The following is a 20,300-nucleotide window of genomic DNA, read 5'->3' as shown; positions in this document are numbered from 1 at the left end:
AAGTTCTAGGGTACATGTACAAAACGTGCAGGTTTGTTACATATGTATACTTGTGCCATATTGGTGTGCTGCACCCATCAACTCGTCAGCACCCATCAACTCGTCATTTACATCAGGTATAACTCCCAATGCAATCCCTTCCCCCTCCCCCCTCCCCATGATAGGCCCCGGTGTGTGATGTTCCCCTTCCTGAGTCCAAGTGATCTCATTGTTCAGTTCCCACCTATGAGTGAGAACATGCGGTGTTTGGTTTTCTGTTCTTGTGATAGTTTGCTAAGAATGATGGTTTCCAGCTGCATCCATGTCCCTACAAAGGACACGAACTCATCCTTTTTTATGGCTGCATAGTATTCCATGGTGTATATGTGCCACATTTTCTTAATCCAGTCTGTCACTGATAGACATTTGGGTTGATTCCAAGTCTTTGCTATTGTGTATAGTGCTGCAATAAACATACGTGTGCATGTGTCTTTATAACAGCATGATTTATAATCCTTTGAACCTACAAAGAACTCAAACAAATTTACAAGAAAAAAACAACCCCATCAAAAAGTGGGCAAAGGATATGAACAGACATTTCTCAAAAGAAGACATTCATACAGCCAACAGACACATGAAAAAATGCTCATCATCACTGGCCATCAGAGAAATGCAAATCAAAACCACAATGAGATACCATCTCACACCAGTTAGAATGGCAATCATTAAAAAGTCAGGAAACAACAGGTGCTGGAGAGGATGTGGAGAAATAGGAACACTTTTACACTGTTGGTGGGATTGTAAACTAGTTCAACCATTGTGGAAAACAGTATGGCGATTCCTCATGGATCTAGAACTAGATGTACCATATGATCCAGCCATCCCATTACTGGGTATATAACTTAAAATTTTTAACATTATTTTAATACATTATGGACAGTTTCTGCCAGTTAACTAAAATGCAATTTGAAAATAAACATACTACAGAGAATTTTTTCTGATTTTCTTGTTATTTTGTCTTATCTATAACAAATTTCATGCCTTATGTTCTCAAATATCAAGTGCCTAGATTCTTTCACTTAGATTTTAATTGATATAAAACTACATTCATAAATATATATGTTGATGCATCCAAATGAATTACCTTTTCTTTAGTCAATATATTTAGGAAGTAATTGCTATTACTAATATATTTTCTAATTAAGTAAGATAATGGGTGTGGATTTTTAAAAATGTATAATAGACTTCTGAGCAAAAGCTGGTATTTCATGGTCTTTTAATATCTGTGTGACAAGAAAAGTTCTACCAATTCAATAAAATTCTGTGAGGACAAAAAACAATTTTGTTTGATGCTTTGTCAAAGCTATAAACTCTTAATGTAATCTCCATTGGGTTTATTTTTATTTCTATTATGTTGCCCTCACCCAAAATACAAATTAAAATGTGCCAAAGAGGAAAGTATTTTAAATGAATCCAACCTGTTTTCTTTTATCTATTCTTGAAAATATTATTTGTTGTACAATAATATATGAAACTTTCCTATACAATGTTTAATTTTTTTGTATTAGACTCATGTGTAATATATCTTTTAAAAAATAATTTTGAATGAATGCTGAAAACATAGAGTCTAAATTTTCAAACTCTTTGGGATTGGAATGTATCTAAGCTGAATAACTCAATTTCACTTTGAGGCAGTTGTAACATTGAAGGGAATGCTGACAAGCCTGTGGCACAGAAAGCCAAAAATAATTTGTCATCTGGCCTTTCACAGAAAATGTAATCCAACTGCATTATTCAAATTATTTGGGTAATTGTTGTATTCATGGAAAGTAGTCCTTAAGATTGAAAGTTTGGCATTACTGCACTGGAATTGGGCACTTGAAATTATTGCATTTTAAGGATATACTGTCTCTGTCACAATGACTGAACTCTGCCTTATAGCATAAAAGCAGCCATGGACAATATGGAAACAAATGAGTGTGACTGTGTGCCAATAAAACTTTATTTATAAAAACAGGATCAGGCTGGATTTGGCTCACCAGTAATTTGCCAACCCCTTCAAACCTTTGTTATTCAAAGAATAATCTATGTGCTGGGAATAACAGCATTCCCTGAAGCTCTAAAATGCAGACTCTCAGGCCCCACTTCAGACCTACTGAAGTAGAATCTACATTTTAACAAGGTTCCCAGGAGATTCATATGAGCCTTAAAGTTAAAAGATTATTGCCCTAAACTACCCTTCAAAGTGAAGTAACAGGTTACTCCTGGGAGGATCTGTGAAATGAATAAGTATGTTGACTGCGGCTTAAGACTAGGTTTAGCAGTTGAAGAGCATGCTGTTTCACCGTGGACTTCTAAATGCGAGAATATTTATCTGGCCCACCAATAATTTTCCCTTCCTACTGTAGGTCTTCTCAGATGATCTGTTCCATTTCTTTAGAGGAGAATGTCCTAATTTCTTGCCCTGGAAATTACTGACTGTGGGCACTTCTGCATGAGGGAATGGGTCGGATAAGTTATTTAATACACAGGTGTGTAAGTATTCCTTCTATTTTTTATGCATGCAAATGCTACTCAATTTTGTATTTGGCATTTTTAAGTCTCAAGCTTGTAGACATTCTTCAAATTAGACCAACTACCCCATCTATTGTAGATCCCTCTGGTGATATTTGAGCTTCCTGGACTGTGCGGAGAGACTCAATGATGGGCCACTGAGGAGTTGGACCACAACAGTTTCTTGGCCTTAGCATTATTGGCATTTGGGGTCAGATAATTCTGGTGTTGTTAGGTGCAGTCCTGTGCATTGTAAGGTATGTAACAGGATTTCTGGCTTCTCATTCGATGCCAATAGAATCCCCCACCCCCAGTTATGATGGCCACACATGTCTCCACATATTGCCAAATGTACACAGGTGGACAAAATTGCCCCTGGCTGAGAGCCACCAAGTCCTAGAGGTGCTGAGAAATCAGTGCCTCTCAGGTGTTGTCAGGGCAGCTACAGGCCCAGGACATGGGCGACCAGCCTCAAGCATTCCCTCTGTTCTTTCAGTGAGGCATAATAATACTAATTTTTGCTGGATGCAGTGGCTCACACCTTTAATCTCAGTGCTTTGGGAGGCCAAGGTTTTCTTGAGCCCAGGAGTTTGAGATCAGCCTGGGCAACATAGTGAGACCTCATCTCTACAACAAATTAAAAATTAGCCAGGTTTGGTAGTGTGTGCCTATAGTAGCTACTCAGGAGGCTGAGGCAGGAAGATCCCTTGAGCCCAGGAGTTTGAGGCTACAGTGAATTATAATCGTACCACTGCACTCTAGCCTGAAAGACAGAGTGAGACCCTGCATCAAAAAAAGTTAATTTCCATGTGAGTCACGAAATGAGAAATTTAGGAAACAAAGTCAAAGTCACAGCTTCTCCAGGACCTGCAGCTCCATCAGCTTTTCATCATCCCATTACTCCCTTTCTGAGCTGCTGACACATCCTCTTTCTGTTCTCTCTGTCCATATCAGTTCTGATTCCATTTTCTTCTTTATTGTCATTTAAAATAATATCTCATGGGAGAAAAAAATGAATATGTGTTGTCTGTCTGGCATTTTGAACTGAAATCTTCACCATAATGTCCTCTAAAGTAAAATGCTAGAGATTGGGAAACAAATTGAATTTTATAGTTTAGAAATCTTTCACATTAGAATTGTGTTATTGCCTAGTTTTAATTGTTTGGTACATGTAACATTTTAGAAAATTATTACCAAGGGACTTAATTTCTGTAGCTGATCCTATAACTGGCTCATCCCAAGTCAGAGTTGGTAATATGACTGTTCTTTGTGAGGAAAAGAGCTGGCGTTTGCTGAGTTTGTTTGAGTAATGATGGCCCTCAAAAATCTTTCCAATCTGATCAAACCTAATTCATTTCCTTTTGTGAAAAGAATCACTTTATATTATACAGCGATTAAAATATTAATTTTTCAAATATTGAACTTTATTTTCCATTTGGTTATTTACTGAATTTGTGGTATGCAAATTTGTAGTTTATTCAATTGACTATAATAACAGTTGCCAGAGGGAGTAAGTCTGGGTCAGTCAGGGAATTGGCTCTGTAATCTACCTCCTGAGATGAAAGTACTGCATAGCAGATCTGATTTACAGTTTCATTCAGATAGTTTATCATTTTTCAAAGAGAAAAAAAGATTACATCTAGCTCAGTGCTCCTGCTAGTACACACTGTGCCTTTGTGAGGATTATAGATTATTTACAAAAGTGGCCCCATTTCTTCATCTTTGGCTTTGTCCATGTTTCTTGCACTGTGACTTTTTGGCTCCTCCTATCAATAGTTGGAGTCTACTTCTCTTCCCCTTGAATCTGGGGTAGCCATTTGCCTTGCTTTGGCCAGTGAAATGCAGGAACATTGATGATGTGCCTGCTCTAAGCCTAGTCCTTAAGAGGCCCTGCATACTTCTGTTGTCTTTGTCTTGGAATATTGTGCAGCCCTCATGAGATAAAGCCAGGGCTAGATTGCTGAGATTAAGCCAGGGCTAGATTGCTGGAAGATGACAGATGACAGATCACATGGGACAGAGAAGCCATCCCAGCTGAGGCCACACTAGAGCACCAAGTCCTAGCTAACCAAGCATTTGACTGCAGTTGTGTGAGTGAGCTCAGCTGAGACTAGAAGAACTGCCCAGCTGAGCCCTGTCCAATTGCCAACCTGCAGAGTTGTGAGCTTAGTAAAGACAGATAATTGTTGATGTTTTAAGCCACTAAATTTGTCATATGACAAAAGGTAACTAAAACAGTGAGAATTGGAAAAAGGCACTGCTTTGGGTGGATTAATTATATAATGGCACCTCTTATTCTGATGCAGACTTTTCTAGAGTACACATTGTTACTGTCTCCCTCAGGTATTCTAATGGGCTACAGAATTCACAATCAGAAACAATAGCCATGAAATCTAGAGTCAGGTTGCTGCCCTCCACCCTAGGCACAGCGATTTAGAAGCTGTGTGATCTTCGGGAGGGAACCTCATCCCTGAAAGACAGTATAGGGCTTATACAGTTCAAGTATTAGAAAGGACTCACTAGATACCACAGAGTGTACTGTAGGTGCCAAGGGAGAGCTTTCCATTTTGCCCTCTGAAGGTTTGCTGAAAAATCAACTTGCAAAAGGCAGATTAATTGGAGAAAAGCCTTACTAATTTACTCAATGTGTACACATGGAAGCCTTCAGAACAAAGACCCAAAGATACTGAGGAAATTGTCCATTTTTATGCTTAGGTTCAACAAAGGATGGACAGGAATATAGAAACATGGTTGGACAAATAGAGTTTGATCTAGTGCTAATAGACTGAGTGGGGAAATCCAGGAAGGCCTTTCTGTCTAGATTCTTCTTGGCATCTCTAAGTAGCCTTCCTTCCTTCTGGGTATGGGGCAGAACCCTCTCTGGAATGGTGGGTCTTAGGACCTACAGTCAAACAAGGTAGGTCAGAGAGTTTCTCTATGGCCGGTTTCTACACAAAACAAAGCAGAGGAAAAGTTATAATAGTATTTTCAGGTTTTATGGCTGGCTTTGTGGCAAAGGGATTCTGGTTTGTATGACATGCCTTGGGGAAGAGGGATTCTAGTTTGTATGACTAGCCTCAGGGGAAAATGGGACTGAGAGACAAGAGGGCAGCAGAAGGTCAGAGAAAAACCTTTTCTTCTGAGGCCCTCAGTTTGGGGTATTGCTTTCTGAGCCCCCAACAATACACATGTGAAGCTTTTGTTTAAAGAGAAAAAGGATGTGGTGCAGTAAGAGAAAGTAAATGTGGGCAACATCAGGAGTCAGAGAGACATTCCAACAACCCAGAGCCCTTTCTTCCTTTCAGCACACAGGGCCAGGCTGAGTCAGTGGCTTGAACATCAGGATCTGTGTGCCCAATCTTGGCTTGGGGAGAGTTCAGAGAAGCTTTCAATGCAAGGGTGCTCCTGAATCTCTTTGGTCATAAACAAGCTAGGCAAACCAGTTAAGGCAGTTGCAAATCTGCAGTAAAGTAATTTATTAGGTGGGTTGTCAGGACAGTTTCTAACCAGAAAAAAAAAAAAAAAAAAAAAACACTTAAATCTCACTGCCCCTATCTTGACCAAGAGTCAAAAAGCAGACCTCTGGCACTTTCAGAGATAAAGAAAGCTTTTTCCACCCCAGCTGTGATTCAGTTGTATCTACACAGCCTCATTTTCCTTATCTGTAAAGTGAGGATAATTATACACCTTTTTACAGGATTTTATGGGGTTTATATGAGGTGATTCATGCAGAATACTTACCACAAGTACCTGGAACTTAGTAAATACTCAAAAAATCTTCTGCTACTAATTAAATAAAGAGTACTCTGGCCGGGCGCGGTGGCTCAAGCCTGTAATCCCAGCACTTTGGGAGGCCGAGACGGGTGGATCACGAGGTCAGGAGATCGAGACCATCCTGGCTAACACGGTGACACCCCGTCTCTACTAAAAATACAAAAAACTAGCCGGGCGAGGTGGCGGGCGCCTGTAGTCCCAGCTACTCCGGAGGCTGAGGCAGGAGAATGGCGTAAACCCGGGAGGCGGAGCTTGCAGTGAGCTGAGATCCGGCCACTGCACTCCAGTCCGGGCTACAGAGCAAGACTCCGTCTCAAAAAAAAAAAAAAAAAAAAAAAAAAAAAAAAAAAAAAAAGAGTACTCAACAAGGAGTCAGTAACCAGCTTTGAACCATGTGACTTTGGACACAGCACTTCAGCTATCTGGGCCTCAGTTTTCTCATATTAAATTAGGGAAGCAATGATTAGGTTACCCTATCCTATAATAATGTCATGCTCATCTTTAATGCCCCAAGAGCCAAGTAAGAGCACCCTTTTATAGTTAGTTCATGCAAGTTAGCATCTAGTAGGTGAAAATACTAGTAAAAAATACTTTTCTTTATTCCTAATTCCAGGAGGGTAGTGTATAAATTCTGTGGACAATCTAGTAAGCAGTTTTCCAAAGTAGGTTGCCTGAAGGCTCTAGGTTTAGAAAAAGCCATCAAGAAGAGGTTTGAGAAACTTTGGCATTGAAAGTCTGGGCATTACAGAGAATAATTCTTTTAGGACCACTTTGGTGGTGGGAACGCACTGGATTCATGAACCATTGGTAGCCATGGAGTTTTCCCTAGTGGTTGGTGTACTGCTAGAGACCTTAGGTTGGGATTTCACTTGCTAGACACCCAAGGAAGGAGTGAGTGAGAAACTTGGTTTGCCACAGTGCCCTTCTTAACTGATGCTTGGTTTCACCTCTGAAACAATCTTGACACCCTTGTGATGCTCCCTGATGCCCTAATCCCCCTCATCCCTCATTCTGCCCAAGGTATACCCTCTTGCTACCTGTATTCACCCTCTGTGCATTCACACTTGCTAGGGCTAGACACTGAGTGAAAGTGTAGCTATTCCCTACAGAAGGAACTCATGGCTAGGAGCAGAACTAATGACTTACAGCAGAGATTAGCAAATGTTTTTTGTAAAGGGCCAGATAGTAACTATTTAGACTTTACGAGCCATACAGTTTCTATCACAGCTACTCAACTCTGCCATTGGTTATAGCACCACAGCAGCCATAGACCACATGTCAATTAATGGGCATGTCTACATTCCAGTAGAATTTTATTTAGAAAGTGGGGGCAGCTGGTTTTGGCCCTCAAGCTACAGTTTGCTGACTCTTGGTTTGGCAGAAATAAAATACATGTATTGTTAAGGGCTGTACAACAGAGTGTTTTCAGGATTTCAGGGTTTTTTTAAACATGGAAGGAAAGTCTTGTCCATTTTGAAAATGATATGACATTATAAAGTCATTAAGGTTAATCCTCAGAGTGGCATCATGTAGACATATTTCAGAAAATAACAATAGTAGTCCAGTGAATAACTCCTCCTACTGAAGATTATATTTGTTCTAGGTGGAAAGCTGGTAAGCCTCTCAAAATGAGAATGTTGGTAACAAATAAAAGTTCACATCTGAATTAGATCTCTGACACAGAGAACAAAAGGCATTTTCAAACTTGAATACCTATAGAAGCCCCCTCAAGTGCAAGGCTATTTGAGTTAGAAGCAACAATGAAACTCATCTCAGTTATATGAAAAGAATCATATATATAACTTATATACATTATATATAATTTATATACATTATATATAATATATATTTATGTTATATTAATATAATATAATATAGGCATGTCATACAAACCAGAGAAATACCTGGTCTTTAGATAACAGGCTTTTCTGATGTGTGTAAGGTGCAATGAAAATCTGTGGTTCTGCATTATCCTTTCGCATTAAAACATCCTTTTTCTATACTATGCAATCATATACTTTTATTGGGAGATTATGGAAAGGGCCTTCACCTCTTGTACCCTGTAAAACACAAAATATATATTGTATATAATTATATTTTATATATATATATATATATATATATATATATATATATAGAGAGAGAGAGAGAGAGAGAGAGAGAGAATTTGGCCATGGACTGAAGGTAATAAATACCATTTAACAAATGTAATGTTTCAACATTGAAAATGAAGAAAAGGCCTGAAAAAACCTGGAAGAGTTGACATTTTGGTATTTAAAACTTTTATTGGGGAAAAAGTTTAATGCTTTATGCTACAATTTGATTTTCCTGGTTTTCAAAGCAGCCAAGATACAGAAACTGTAGCCTCATTAAATCTAAAGAAATAAGAGAGTTGATCAAGTGTGCTCATTGGGTACATAATAGATAGATGAAATGCAAATACTTACTGGAAAATATGATTAAATGCATAGTGTTTTCCAAGTCATTTTAATGTTTATGTCCAAATTAATTTTATTTTACGAATCAGGTAGATAAATTGTAATTTACTGCTTTTCACCCAAACTTGAATTGGAACTAATATTAAAACTTATGATCTTTGGTTCATGGGTTGAGAATCCTGAAAGGAGTTTTTTCTGGCAATTTTTAAAAATAGAATTTTTAAATCACTTAGCAATGTAATTTAACGTTTATAAAGTAAAAATAAAAGCCCCTAATAACCCCTCTATATTGTTTATTCTTTCTTCTTAAAGATTTCACTCTTAAAATACTGCATCATTAAGCAAGGTGCCCTTGTAGTCTGAAAGCAACATATGGACAGAGTAAATATAATCCCGATTAAGCTCCCTGTTTTATATGGAATGGCAGTAGAGCCAGACGTTTTAAATACCTGCAACTTGTCAGTTCCTAATTTGTGGTTTCCCATAGGACTAAGGAACTATAGTATATTTTTCCTAACTACAGATGTTTGCCATTTTTAACCATAATAAATGTACCAAAAGTTTTTAAAGCATTATATTATCTACCTCATTTAAAGATAAACATCTGTTTGCTTTAAAATTGGAATAAAGTCTATGAATCATAGAATAAGTGACACATTTTATAGGCCATATGCAAAAACTCTAGAAATAGGCTAATTTTCAAAATTTATTATGGACAGGCAATTATGTGCTTGAAATTTTGCAAGCCTATATGATTCATTACCTAAGCCACATTGAGGATTTTTGCATTTAAAATGTTTTTTTAAGAAGGTAGTCACTTGGGCATATTTATTTTTTGAACTCAGTTACTAGAGGTGTGGCCAAGATGAAAGGCAACTGAAATTGGCCTATGTTTATGAAGCAGAAATTATGATCCTCAGAAAAGGTAGCTTTAGACATAAGGATGCTGACAAAATGAATCTTCATTCCTTAAAGTTAGCTAGGAAAAGAAATGTTTCAGAGGATACAACTCAGGTTCTGAAAATTAAAATCTGAGCTACAAATGGGGAAAGTTTTACTTTATAATTTCTGCAAAATTTGACTTTACCTTTAATGACTCTGTGTGGTCTATGACATGGAACAGAAAAAAACTTGTAAACATAAGTTTTTTGACAAAAGATTAGAATCATGATCTTCCCTTGCTATGGTTTAACAAGCCAACCAACCAGTTTGTTTAGAGGTGAAATTACATTATGATTGGGGAATCTTTCTGACATTCACACAATTTACATAAAAGGCATATATGCACCTGGCTGGAAGAAACATATTCATGTATGTAACTTTTTGTTTGGTGGCTATTTTCAAATTGTTTTAATTTTTGCCAGAAGACTATACTAACGTCCACTTTCAAGAATATAGGTGCATCTGGTAGAGATTAGAAACAGGTTTCCCTAGGTCTTTAGATAACAGGTAGGTTTTTCTGATGTGTGTAAGGTGTAATGGAAATCTGTGGTTCTGCATTATCCTTTCCCATTAAAAGATCCTTTTTCTATACTGTGCAATCATATACTTTTATTGGGAGATTATGGAAAGGGCCTTCACCTCTTGTACCCTGTAAAACACAAAATATTACTATAGTATCACTATCTACCTTATAGTGGAAAGTAAGTTTGACAGTAAGCTTTATCCTCACTTTTGGTCATATTTTCTTCTTTCAGGGAAGGAACCAGTTCTGCATTAAAATTGTTTAAATGTATGACGTAAGGGGAGTCAACCTAGTTATTTAATTTGCATGCAAATGGAATTGCCCCCAGCCTTCCTTTTCTTTCTTTCTCGGATTCGTGTCAGGGCCAGGCCATCTATCTGGTGCTGGAAATCATCTCTTCCTCAATAACCTTCCTCAATGGTTGTGCAGTGTTCCCTAATGTAGGCACCGTCAAGTCAAGTGCAATGACAAAACTTATGTTATGCAAACTTATTCTAAGTGTATACTTTATGTAAAGGTGCACATTTTTGGGAGATAAGGCAAGTTTCTGCATTCTCTATGTTACTAAGCCTCTCTCTGTTCCTCTGCATAAATAGATGTGGTATTTGCAGAACCCTCTTCATTGGTTTAAAAAAAAAAACAAAAAAAACAAAAAAAAACGCCGATTTATATATAGGCAGGTAGCTAGAAGAGGTGTTCTGGCCCTTGTGGTTATTAACTTTGAGTTCTAATTCTTTCCATTAAATTTGACAAATCTTTATTGTGCACCTGTATGTGACCACTGTACTGTGAGAATGGATGAGACATAGCACCTGCCCCAAGGAGCTCACAGGCTGCAAAGAGAAAAAGACATGAAGACAGCTCTAGTACATATCAGACAATTACTGTTACTTTCCTGTGAAAATGCATCTTTTAATAAATGCCAGGTATTGTTCTGATCTCTTGATATGTGTTACCTCATTGCATCCTCTCAATATCACTATGCGGATTGTTATCCTATTGTACAGAGATACAATTGAAGTTAACTAACTTTCTGAAAGTCAGAGTTCCATGCCTACTTCATTGGTACCTAACTCAAGGAGTTGTTGGTTTCACATTTTCCTGGGGAAAGCCACTGCATTTCATTCAGAGCTCTGTGTTAGTATATACAGCCTTCTTTTTTTCTCTTCTCTCTTCTCTTTTCTTTCTTTCTCTTTCTCTCTCTCTTTCTTTCTTTCTTTTTCTTGCAAGGTCTCACTTTGTCACCTAGGCTAGAGTGCAGTGGTGCAATCACAGCTCACTGCAGCCTCGACCACCCAGGCTCAAGTGATCCTCTCACCTCAGCCAATGGAGTAGCTGGGACTACAGGCATGCACTACCATACCCAGCTAATTTTTTAACTTTTTTGTTGAGACGAGGTCTCACTATTTTACCTCAACTGGTCTCAAACTCCTGCGCTCAAGCCATCCTCCCGCCTCGGCCTCCAGAGTGCTGGGATTACAGGCGTGAGCCACTGTGCCTGGCCTAAGATGCGCATCCTTCTTAACTTGATATTTTAAAAATGCTTTCTTAGTTTTATATAATCATTTCTTCGAAAATAACACATTGCCTCCTACCCAACACAAGGAATGTATTATAAGCCTCCTTCCCTTTGGGCTCTGAGTCTAGCCTACTCTCATTTTCCAGGGCCATTTCTCTCCCCACTGAGACGCTTTCACTATCAACTCTCTTTTACAAATTCTGGGGCACTTAAACCTCTGTTTCCACCAGGAGACTGAGTATACTGGTTACCTGCTCCTGCAGGGCACATTTTGTCTTCTCTTTTTCTCAGCCTCTCTATTGCATTAGTCCTGAAGCCTGGTTTTTGCATAATCACAAATTTCATTTATGCCTTTCCCCAAACAAAGGTATAGTCCTCTTGAAAGGAGGAACTGCTATCCGCTTAGAGTAATTAGCTTCCTTTGCAGCCAGCTTTGACAATATCATTTATTTTGCCTCAATCACCTTACTTATGACTCTAATTTGCACAAAAGCATTGACTGCACCTTTTCAAAGGAATCAATGGGGTTGCTTTAAGGCCCATCCTTGGTGACTGAGTCTTTGCTTGGTTGAAGTTCTAAATGCAAAACCTTTATTTCCCTGTGTGTGATTCACTGTTAGAAAATAAATTTTCTAATTTCCAAGATTTTTTTTTTTTTTTGGTCAAAAAGGCAGAAAACATGGCAGAGACCAAATGAGGGCCATTTGAAGTGGTTTTCTCTAAGTTCAAAGATTGATACCATAAGGACTTGCTTTCTTTAGATCTTGTTTTAGCTCCCTCTGAGGTAGCCAGTAGGATGCAGAATATGTATCTCTGTCCAATTTCAACTGGACAATTGTTGGAGCTCTGTAAGTTCTTTGTATCTGGCAGTTGGCATAGCTACTTGTGGAGACCTAAGTGTCAGCATTACCAATGGCCTTGCCAAACCTCACCTTGGTAGCCCTGGGCTGGGAGGCTTATTTCTCTTTGGATCACTCCTCAAGTTATAATGAGGTATGGGATTCAGAGAGCTGAATGTTGCCTTTACTGTTCTAGACAACCCCTTCCAAGAAGAAGATGCATTTTCTGAGTAGAGTGGGAGAGATACATCTTTTCTTAAATAGAGGACTAGAGTAGTACCTGGTACACTGCTGATTCATGTATGGAGCCACATCATTAAGCTCACAGACACTGTGCAGGGAACCATAACATCTCACACTGGCAGGCTTATCTTGGGAGAAAGGCCAAAGGATCTTTCCCCATAACATCTATTATGGACTTTTAAAAACTTACTATGTTTTGGATTTAGCCAAACAAACTAATCCCATGCTGAGCCTGAAAGGTCACACGGCTGGTTCAGGAAAAATGTCCAATTTCAAAGCGAAGCTTTTCTGTTTAGCTACAAGGATGGGAAAAGGGGATTTGAAAAGGCAAGCAGTGTGTGTGGCGGCTCAAAGCTTTTAATGAAGAAGAGCAATGGAGTGAACCAAGAAAAGTGGTGTGGCAGAGTAGCAGGTTTGAATTGGATAATATTAGGGGAGTATGCTGGCAGGGCTTGAGTGGGACTGAACGCTGGAAAATGGTATATTTCTGTGTGTGTTAGGAGGAAGCAAGTGGGCAATGTAAAAAAAGTTGAGTTTTGAGAGGTCAGGATGTATAGAATAAAGGAATGAAAATCTGTAGACACTTTGACCCACAAGGAAGCAATTATAGTAATTCAAACACAACCCCAAATTATCATTAAATCCATGCAGTATACACTCCTGGCCTCATGATTAATGCTAAAATTAAAGATGATCTTTTCGCAGGCAAGTGTTCATTAAGAGACTTTTCTATTTATTAGCTCAATATTTTTTAATTGCAAAAATTAAGTAAAAAAAAAATCATTACTGTCATTGTTCAGGAATATTGGGCTATATAGAACTGTTAATTGAGGATCCAGAGAGAAATCACATGTACCTGATTAGGAAAACTATGATTAGGATTTGTAAAGAATGCACACATGTTCCAGGACTATACTGTGTAATATTTTAAGTGTCTGGTTTATGAAATTTATTTGGAATATAGGACTGAGGTAATGAAGTATACTTTTATGAACTATCTAGATAAAGTAAGATAAGGAAATGGTCAGGGGCTGTTATTTTCCTAATTAGGTATTCTAATAACCAAATATGCCTTTGAGCTTAATGACTGTCGAGGTGCTTTGCAACAGGATGCTTTGGAACCCTCCACTTAGGATGGGTTGTGAGGTCAATGTGGCTTTGCAGAATGAACCTTGAGGAAGATTGACCATTCAAAAAAAGGCAATTGGTGAAAATAGTGTTTTATATGGTTAGAGTGTTTTACTGTTAGTTTTTGATGTTACATTCTAGCTTCATAAAATAATATTATTTAATTTGGCATTTAGTTTGATTTGACTTAGTAACAAAGAAAAAAGGGCATGTATACTTGTCTCAGTCCATTTCAGCTGTTATAACAAATTACCTTACCTTATAAACAATAGAAATGTGTTGCTTACAGTTCCGAAGACTGGGAAATCCAAGATTAAAGTGCCAACAGACTGGGTGTCTGGTGAGGGATCGCTCTGCTTCAAACATAGTGCCTTCTTGTTGCACCCTCGCATGGTGGAAAGCAGGGAGCACTGTGTCTTCACATGGTGGAGTGTGAAGGGGAGCTTCCTTCAACCTCTTTTATTAGGGTGCTCATCCCATTTATGAGGGTGGACCCTCATGACTTAATCACTTTCCAAAGGCCCCATATCTTAATATCACCAAGGGGGATTAGGTTTCAGAAGGAGTTTTGGAGGGACATACTCAGGCCATAGCAGTGCCCATGTGCAGAAGTGTGCCTAGTTGTAGATCTGTGTCCTAGACAGTATATAGTCCTGTGGAAAAGCCAGATGAAAAGCAGCTTGAAAGGAGACTTATAACATCATCTGCTTTTCCCCCCTATGATTTATAAACTGGAAATAATCATTCAACCATCCATTATTCATTCAGTAAAAACACTGATGGAGCAGCCATTGTAGACATTGATTGAGCACCTATGTGCCAGTCAGTGTGTTCGGTGTAATGCAAATACAAATATGGGTGAAAGAGTCTCTTGTCTGAAAGAATTTACACACTATTTGGGGATACAGACATGATTTTAAAAGTACAAATTGATAGGTGCTTAAGTGGATATAAAATATTTTAGAAATTTAGGGATGGTTGCCTAATGTTGCTCAAATTAAGCCATTAGAAGGAAAGACACAGCTGTGGAATATGTACTACCTGGAGGAGCTTTGGCCAAACAGTTGGTGCAGTATATAAGTTTTACAACAACCATCAAGTAGCATCACTATTGCCTTTTTATAAATAAGGAAACAGAGGTTTCCAGAGGTAAAGCAACTTGCACCAGGGCAAATGTCTACATGGGTAGAGCCAGGATTTCTATCTCAGTCCACTTCACTCCAGGGCCCACCTTGCCTGTGTTCCATGTTGATCTTAAAGGGTAAGTGAGAATTCACAAGTTAGTGCATAGAGGATAGGAAATTTTGCCTGAGAACAGAGCATGTAGAAAGGTCCTTAAATGTCAAAAAGTTTTTGAGTTTGGGTTAAAGCATTTTAAGAGAAGGGGAGCAGGAGGGAAGGAGCTTGGGGGTGGGGAGATTGTCAGTAAACAATTAAGGGCTACAATCCAGACCGAACATCTATCTGGGAGCAGAACATTTTAGTTTAGTCTTATTTTAGAGAGGCTCACTTCTAAGGATTTTTAAAATTCAACATGGTTAAAATATAGACAAATTTAATGTACTGAACCCCAAATCAGGTTTTTTGAATGTTCCAAGGCATTTTTCTCGTATTAGGACAGGATGCATATGATTTATAGATACCAGGCTTCTGTGTATGGACCATAGTTTGACTACATGAAATTTGTTTGTGTTTGTTTCTTTGTTCTTGCCTTTATGCCTTGATGTTTTACATCATTGTGTATTCTTTGCTTTTTACATCTTTAACCCCACTGATGACATTCTCATTAGTCCTGACTAACCTATGTCAAACCACTGACCATGTTCAGGTACACAATTTGCAAGTTCATTAATTTCAGGCATATTTCATTCTTTCAACATTCCTGGGAAAGTATGAAGTAAGAGATCAGGCATAGCCTGACCAAATTCTTGCTTATATACCGCAGCATCATTGCAAAGTTTAATGATTTTTTTTTTTTTTCTGAGATAGAATCTCCCTCTATTGCCCAGGCTGGAGTGTAGTGGTGGCGCAATCTCGGCTCACTGCAACCTCTGCCTCCTGAGTTCACGATATTCTCCTGCCTCAGCTTCCCAAGTAGCTGGGACTACAGGAATGTGCCACCACCATGCCTGGCTAATTTTTACATTTTTAGTAGAGACAGGGTTTCACCATTATTGGCCAGGCTGGTCTCAAACTCCTGACCTCATGATCCACCCACCTCGGCCTCCCGAAGTGCTGAGATTACAGGCGTGAGCCACCACGCCTGGCCAATGGTATTCCTTAATAAACAAATTTGGGTAGCAATCAAGCCACTGAATGGTAAATGGGATTTTCCCTCTACACATTCTAAAAGTTGATTCGAACCTCTCCTGAGAATTGTTCTTCTTGATAGACTGCAGTTTCACAGTACTTCTGTGCTATCTGCAACAGGCTTCCCATTACTGGCACTCAAGGACTGGGTTCTCAGATTGCCAAGTATTGCTTAGGCTCATTACAACCATGTTACACCAATACAGTGTTGATGGTATCATAAAAGTTAATAACCACTGCATAAATGTCAGTTTTTCCAGTGGAAGTGGATACAACATTTCAATACTCAGCATTTATCAAGCATGTTTAATCATTTGCATGCACATTTAGTTATGCGTAAAATGATCTATGGAGTATTGTCAAAGAATAAAGAAGACAAAAAGTGGCTTTATATGAGAGAAGAGAGAGAGAAAAACCAGCTTAGGAACAATGAATGTTGGTTCACATTTTGGGGAAAACTGAATAGTTAGTTGGGAAAGTGGTCAAAGTAGGCAATTTGTACTTTAGTAGGCCAACTAGGGTTATCAAAGAGAACCATCGCAGTTCTGAAGGATCTCTGAAAACCTTGAGATCTTAGTTGAGAAGTACATGTGACAAGTTGTCTCTGTGTGAGGTCAGCCACTGTCCCCTACCTTAGTAAGGCAAGGTCTGCACAATTTCTCTCCTCAGAATGCTCACATTTTAAAGTTAAAAAAAATTATTTTTATGTAGTCTGTGGACCTTCACTTTAGGTTATTTCATTTGTTAGGGTTTTGATTTTGACACCAACACTGATCTTCAATGGGCTCCAAACTTTCCTTACCTTTGTTAGTTGCTCCACGTTTTACAAATGTTCATCTATGTAACTAATGGTCTACCTAACTGATCTGTTTCAATGAGGTGACTTTTCGGTTCTTTGCCTCCCCTTGACTGCACTCAAGGTAAATGGCATCCCAGTCATGTCAATTGAACTATTCAGCACATTCTACTGACAGCATCCTGGAGTGAGGACTGGGAGTCTCTTTACTTGACTCACTCTTAATTTCAGGAAAATTACAAACTTCACTTTATTATAAACTTCAGGCCTCCAGTTCTCAGCTTAGTTTACTTTAGTGAGTTTTTGTTTTCTTTTTGTTTTCAAGTCAGTTTTTAAAATCTCTAAAATGACTGAGTTTGAGGCCACGATGTTTCAAGTTATTTTAGCCTTCAATTCTGGAGCTAGGACCATTATTCCTAAAAACTTTTATCCCAAAGCATTCCCCTTTACCTTCAAGGCATGCAATAATACTTCAGAATAGTGTCGTTTTAGGAAATATATCGAAAAAATTTATCAGAAAGCAATGATGCATAGGAAGAAAGCTTAATGAAATATCGCCCTGTCTTGAACCATTTGTTTATTTTCTTCATGGGTAAGTTACTGATTCTATTAGAACTCAAATTGTGATTGCTTTCTAATTCATGAGGACTTTTACATCTTGATTACTGACACTAAAGGAAAGATCAAATTTGTTTTCCCAAATTATTGTTATTGTTGCCATTGTTATTGTTATTAACATACACCATTTACTGAGTGTTTGTTATTTTTCAGGCACTCTGCTGTTTTATGAGACAGGCATTAGTGTCCCCACTTACAGTTAAGGAAACTGAGGCACAGAGCAGTTCAGTGGCATGAGGTCACACAGCTGGTAAGTGACAGATCCAAGATTTGAACTCTGACTCTAAACCTTGAGCTCTTAATATTCTATTACATTTGATTTTTGCTGGTTGACTATTGTTATGACTCTTCCACAAACTTCTATATTATTTTATGTCTCCCAACAAAGTGTATGAACAACGTGTGATTCAAGGAACTTTAAAAATTGTCCCTTTTCAGATATTTTAATGGCTCTTGAAATTAAAACTCCAAAACCTCAGGATCACCATAGTTAATCAGAACTAGAAGCTCATATAGAATTGCTTTCTGCTTAATTCTGTAGGGGAAAAAAGCTGAATGGAAAGAAAGTAATTTATTGAAAAATACTGATTTCAGCCTCTGAATTTTGGCAAATCTCCTATATCTTTTAGAATTGATATTCAATAGAAGAAATGAGATTTGTGAACCTCAGTCATACGTTTGCTATGCTCTAACTACTAAGGCAGATGGGTTGACTGATGTTTATTCATTCAACAAACATTTAGTTTTTGGTGATTCTTCCTTGGAGCTAGCTACAATACAAGACACTGTAAAAGGAATAAAATAACGGTTGTCTCTAGCGTTCCATAATCTAAAAGAGGAAGGCGTATCTGAAAGCAAATAGGTATATTTCTATAAGCAATCGCTAGGGCTTTTTTGCTGCAATTTTATTTATTTATATTTTTTATGATACTTTATGTTCTAGGGTACATGTGCACAATGTGCAGGTTTGTTACATATGTATACATGTGCCATGTTGGTGTGCTGCACCCATTAACTCATCATTTACATTAGGTATATCTCCTAATGCTATCCCTCCCCCCATCCCCCTCCCCACAATAGGACCAGGTGTGTGATGTTCCCCTTCCCAAGTCCAAGTGATCTCATTGTTCAATTCCCACCTATGAGTGAGAACATGCGGTATTTGGTTTTCTCTTCTTGCGAGAGTTTGCTGAGAATGATGATTTCCAGCTGCATCCATGTCCCTATAAAGGACATGAACTCATCCTTTTTTATGGCTGCATAGAATTCCATGGTGTATATGTGCCACATTTTCTTAATCCAGTCTGTCACTGATGGGCATTTGGGTTGATTCCAAGTCTTTGCTATTGTAAATACTGCTGCAATAAACATACATGTGCATGTGTCTTTATAGCAGCATGACTTATAATCCTTTGGATATATCCCCAGTAATGGGATGGCTGGGTCAAATGGTATTTCTAGCTCTAGATCCTTGAGGAATCGCCACACTGTTTTCCACAATGGTTGAACTAGTTTACAGTCCTACCAACAGTGTAAAAGTGTCCCTATTTCTCCACATCTTCTCCAGCACCTGTTATTTCCTGACTTTTTAATGATTGCCATTCTAACTGGTGTGAGATGGTATCTCGTTGTGGTTTTGATTGCATTTCTCTGATGGCCAGTGATGATGAGCATTTTTTTCATGTGTCTGTTGGCTGTATGAATGTCTTCTTTTGAGAAGTGTCTGTTCATATCCTTTGCCCACTTTTTGATGGGGTTGTTTTTTTCTTGTAAATTTGATTGAGTTCTTTATAGGTTCTGGATATTAGCCCTTTGTCAGATGAGTACATTGCAAAAATGTTCTCCCATTCTGTAGGTTGCCTGATCGCTCTGATGGTAGTTTCTTTTGCTGTGCAGAAGTTCTTTAGTTTAATTAGATCCCATTTGTCAATTTTGGCTTTTGTTGCCGTTGCTTTTGGTGTTTTAGACATGAAGTCCTTGCCCATGCCTATGTCCTGAATGGTATTGCCTAGGTTTTCTTCTAGGGTTTTTATGGTTTTAGGTCTAATATTTAAGTCTCTAATCCATCTTGAATTAATTTTCATATAAGGAGTAAGGAAAGGATCTAGTTTCAGCTTTCTACTTATGGCTATCCAATTTTCCCAGCACCATTTATTAAATAGGGAATCCTTTCCCCATTTCTTGTTTTTGTCAGGTTAGTCAAAGATCAGATGGCTGTAGATGTGTGGTATTATTTCTGAGGGCTCTGTTCTGTTCCATTGGTCTATATCTCTGTTTTGGTACCAATACCATACTGTTTTGGTTACTGTAGCCTTGTAGTATAGTTTGAAGTCAGGTAGCGTGATGCCTCCAGCTTTGTTCTTTTGCCTTAGGATTGTCGTGGCAATGCAAGGTCTTTTTTGGTTCCATATGAACTTTAAAGCAGTTTTTTCCAATTCTGTGAAGAAAGTCATTGGTTCCTTAATGGGGATGGCATTGAATCTATAAATTACCTTGGGCAATATGGCCATTTTCACAATATTGATTCTTCCTATCCATGAGCATGGTATATTCTTCCATTTGTTTGTGTCCTCTTTTACTTAACTGGGCAGTGGTTTGTAGTTCTCCTTGAAGAGGTCCTTTACATCCCTTGTAAGTT

At 38.3% G+C, this 20,300-nt stretch overlaps 1 protein-coding gene across 7 annotated transcripts in view; it reads left to right on the top strand.

Moving 5' to 3' along the window:
- The window catches only part of FRMPD4 (FERM and PDZ domain containing 4), a 596,660-nt gene that overhangs the window by 184,188 nt on the left and 392,172 nt on the right, over positions 1-20,300 (top strand). For 2 of the 7 annotated variants that reach the window (XM_037986344.2, XM_037986341.2), the window contains exon 2: positions 17,816-17,912. The exons of 4 other annotated variants lie outside the window; for them this stretch is intronic. In XM_037986344.2, the coding sequence (XP_037842272.1) occupies positions 17,896-17,912 (17 nt within the window). In that variant the 5' untranslated portion in view covers positions 17,816-17,895. Of the gene's footprint in view, positions 1-1,993; positions 2,511-2,632; positions 2,790-17,815; positions 17,913-20,300 lie in introns of those variants that run through there. One more of the 7 variants, XM_037986340.2, reaches the window with a different exon arrangement.

The sequence above is a fragment of the Chlorocebus sabaeus genome, chromosome X (assembly GCF_047675955.1).
Source record: "Chlorocebus sabaeus isolate Y175 chromosome X, mChlSab1.0.hap1, whole genome shotgun sequence".
Lineage (NCBI taxonomy): Eukaryota > Metazoa > Chordata > Mammalia > Primates > Cercopithecidae > Chlorocebus > Chlorocebus sabaeus.
The sequence above is the reverse complement of the archived record's forward strand: the minus strand, read 5'-3'. Positions and strand labels throughout refer to the sequence as shown.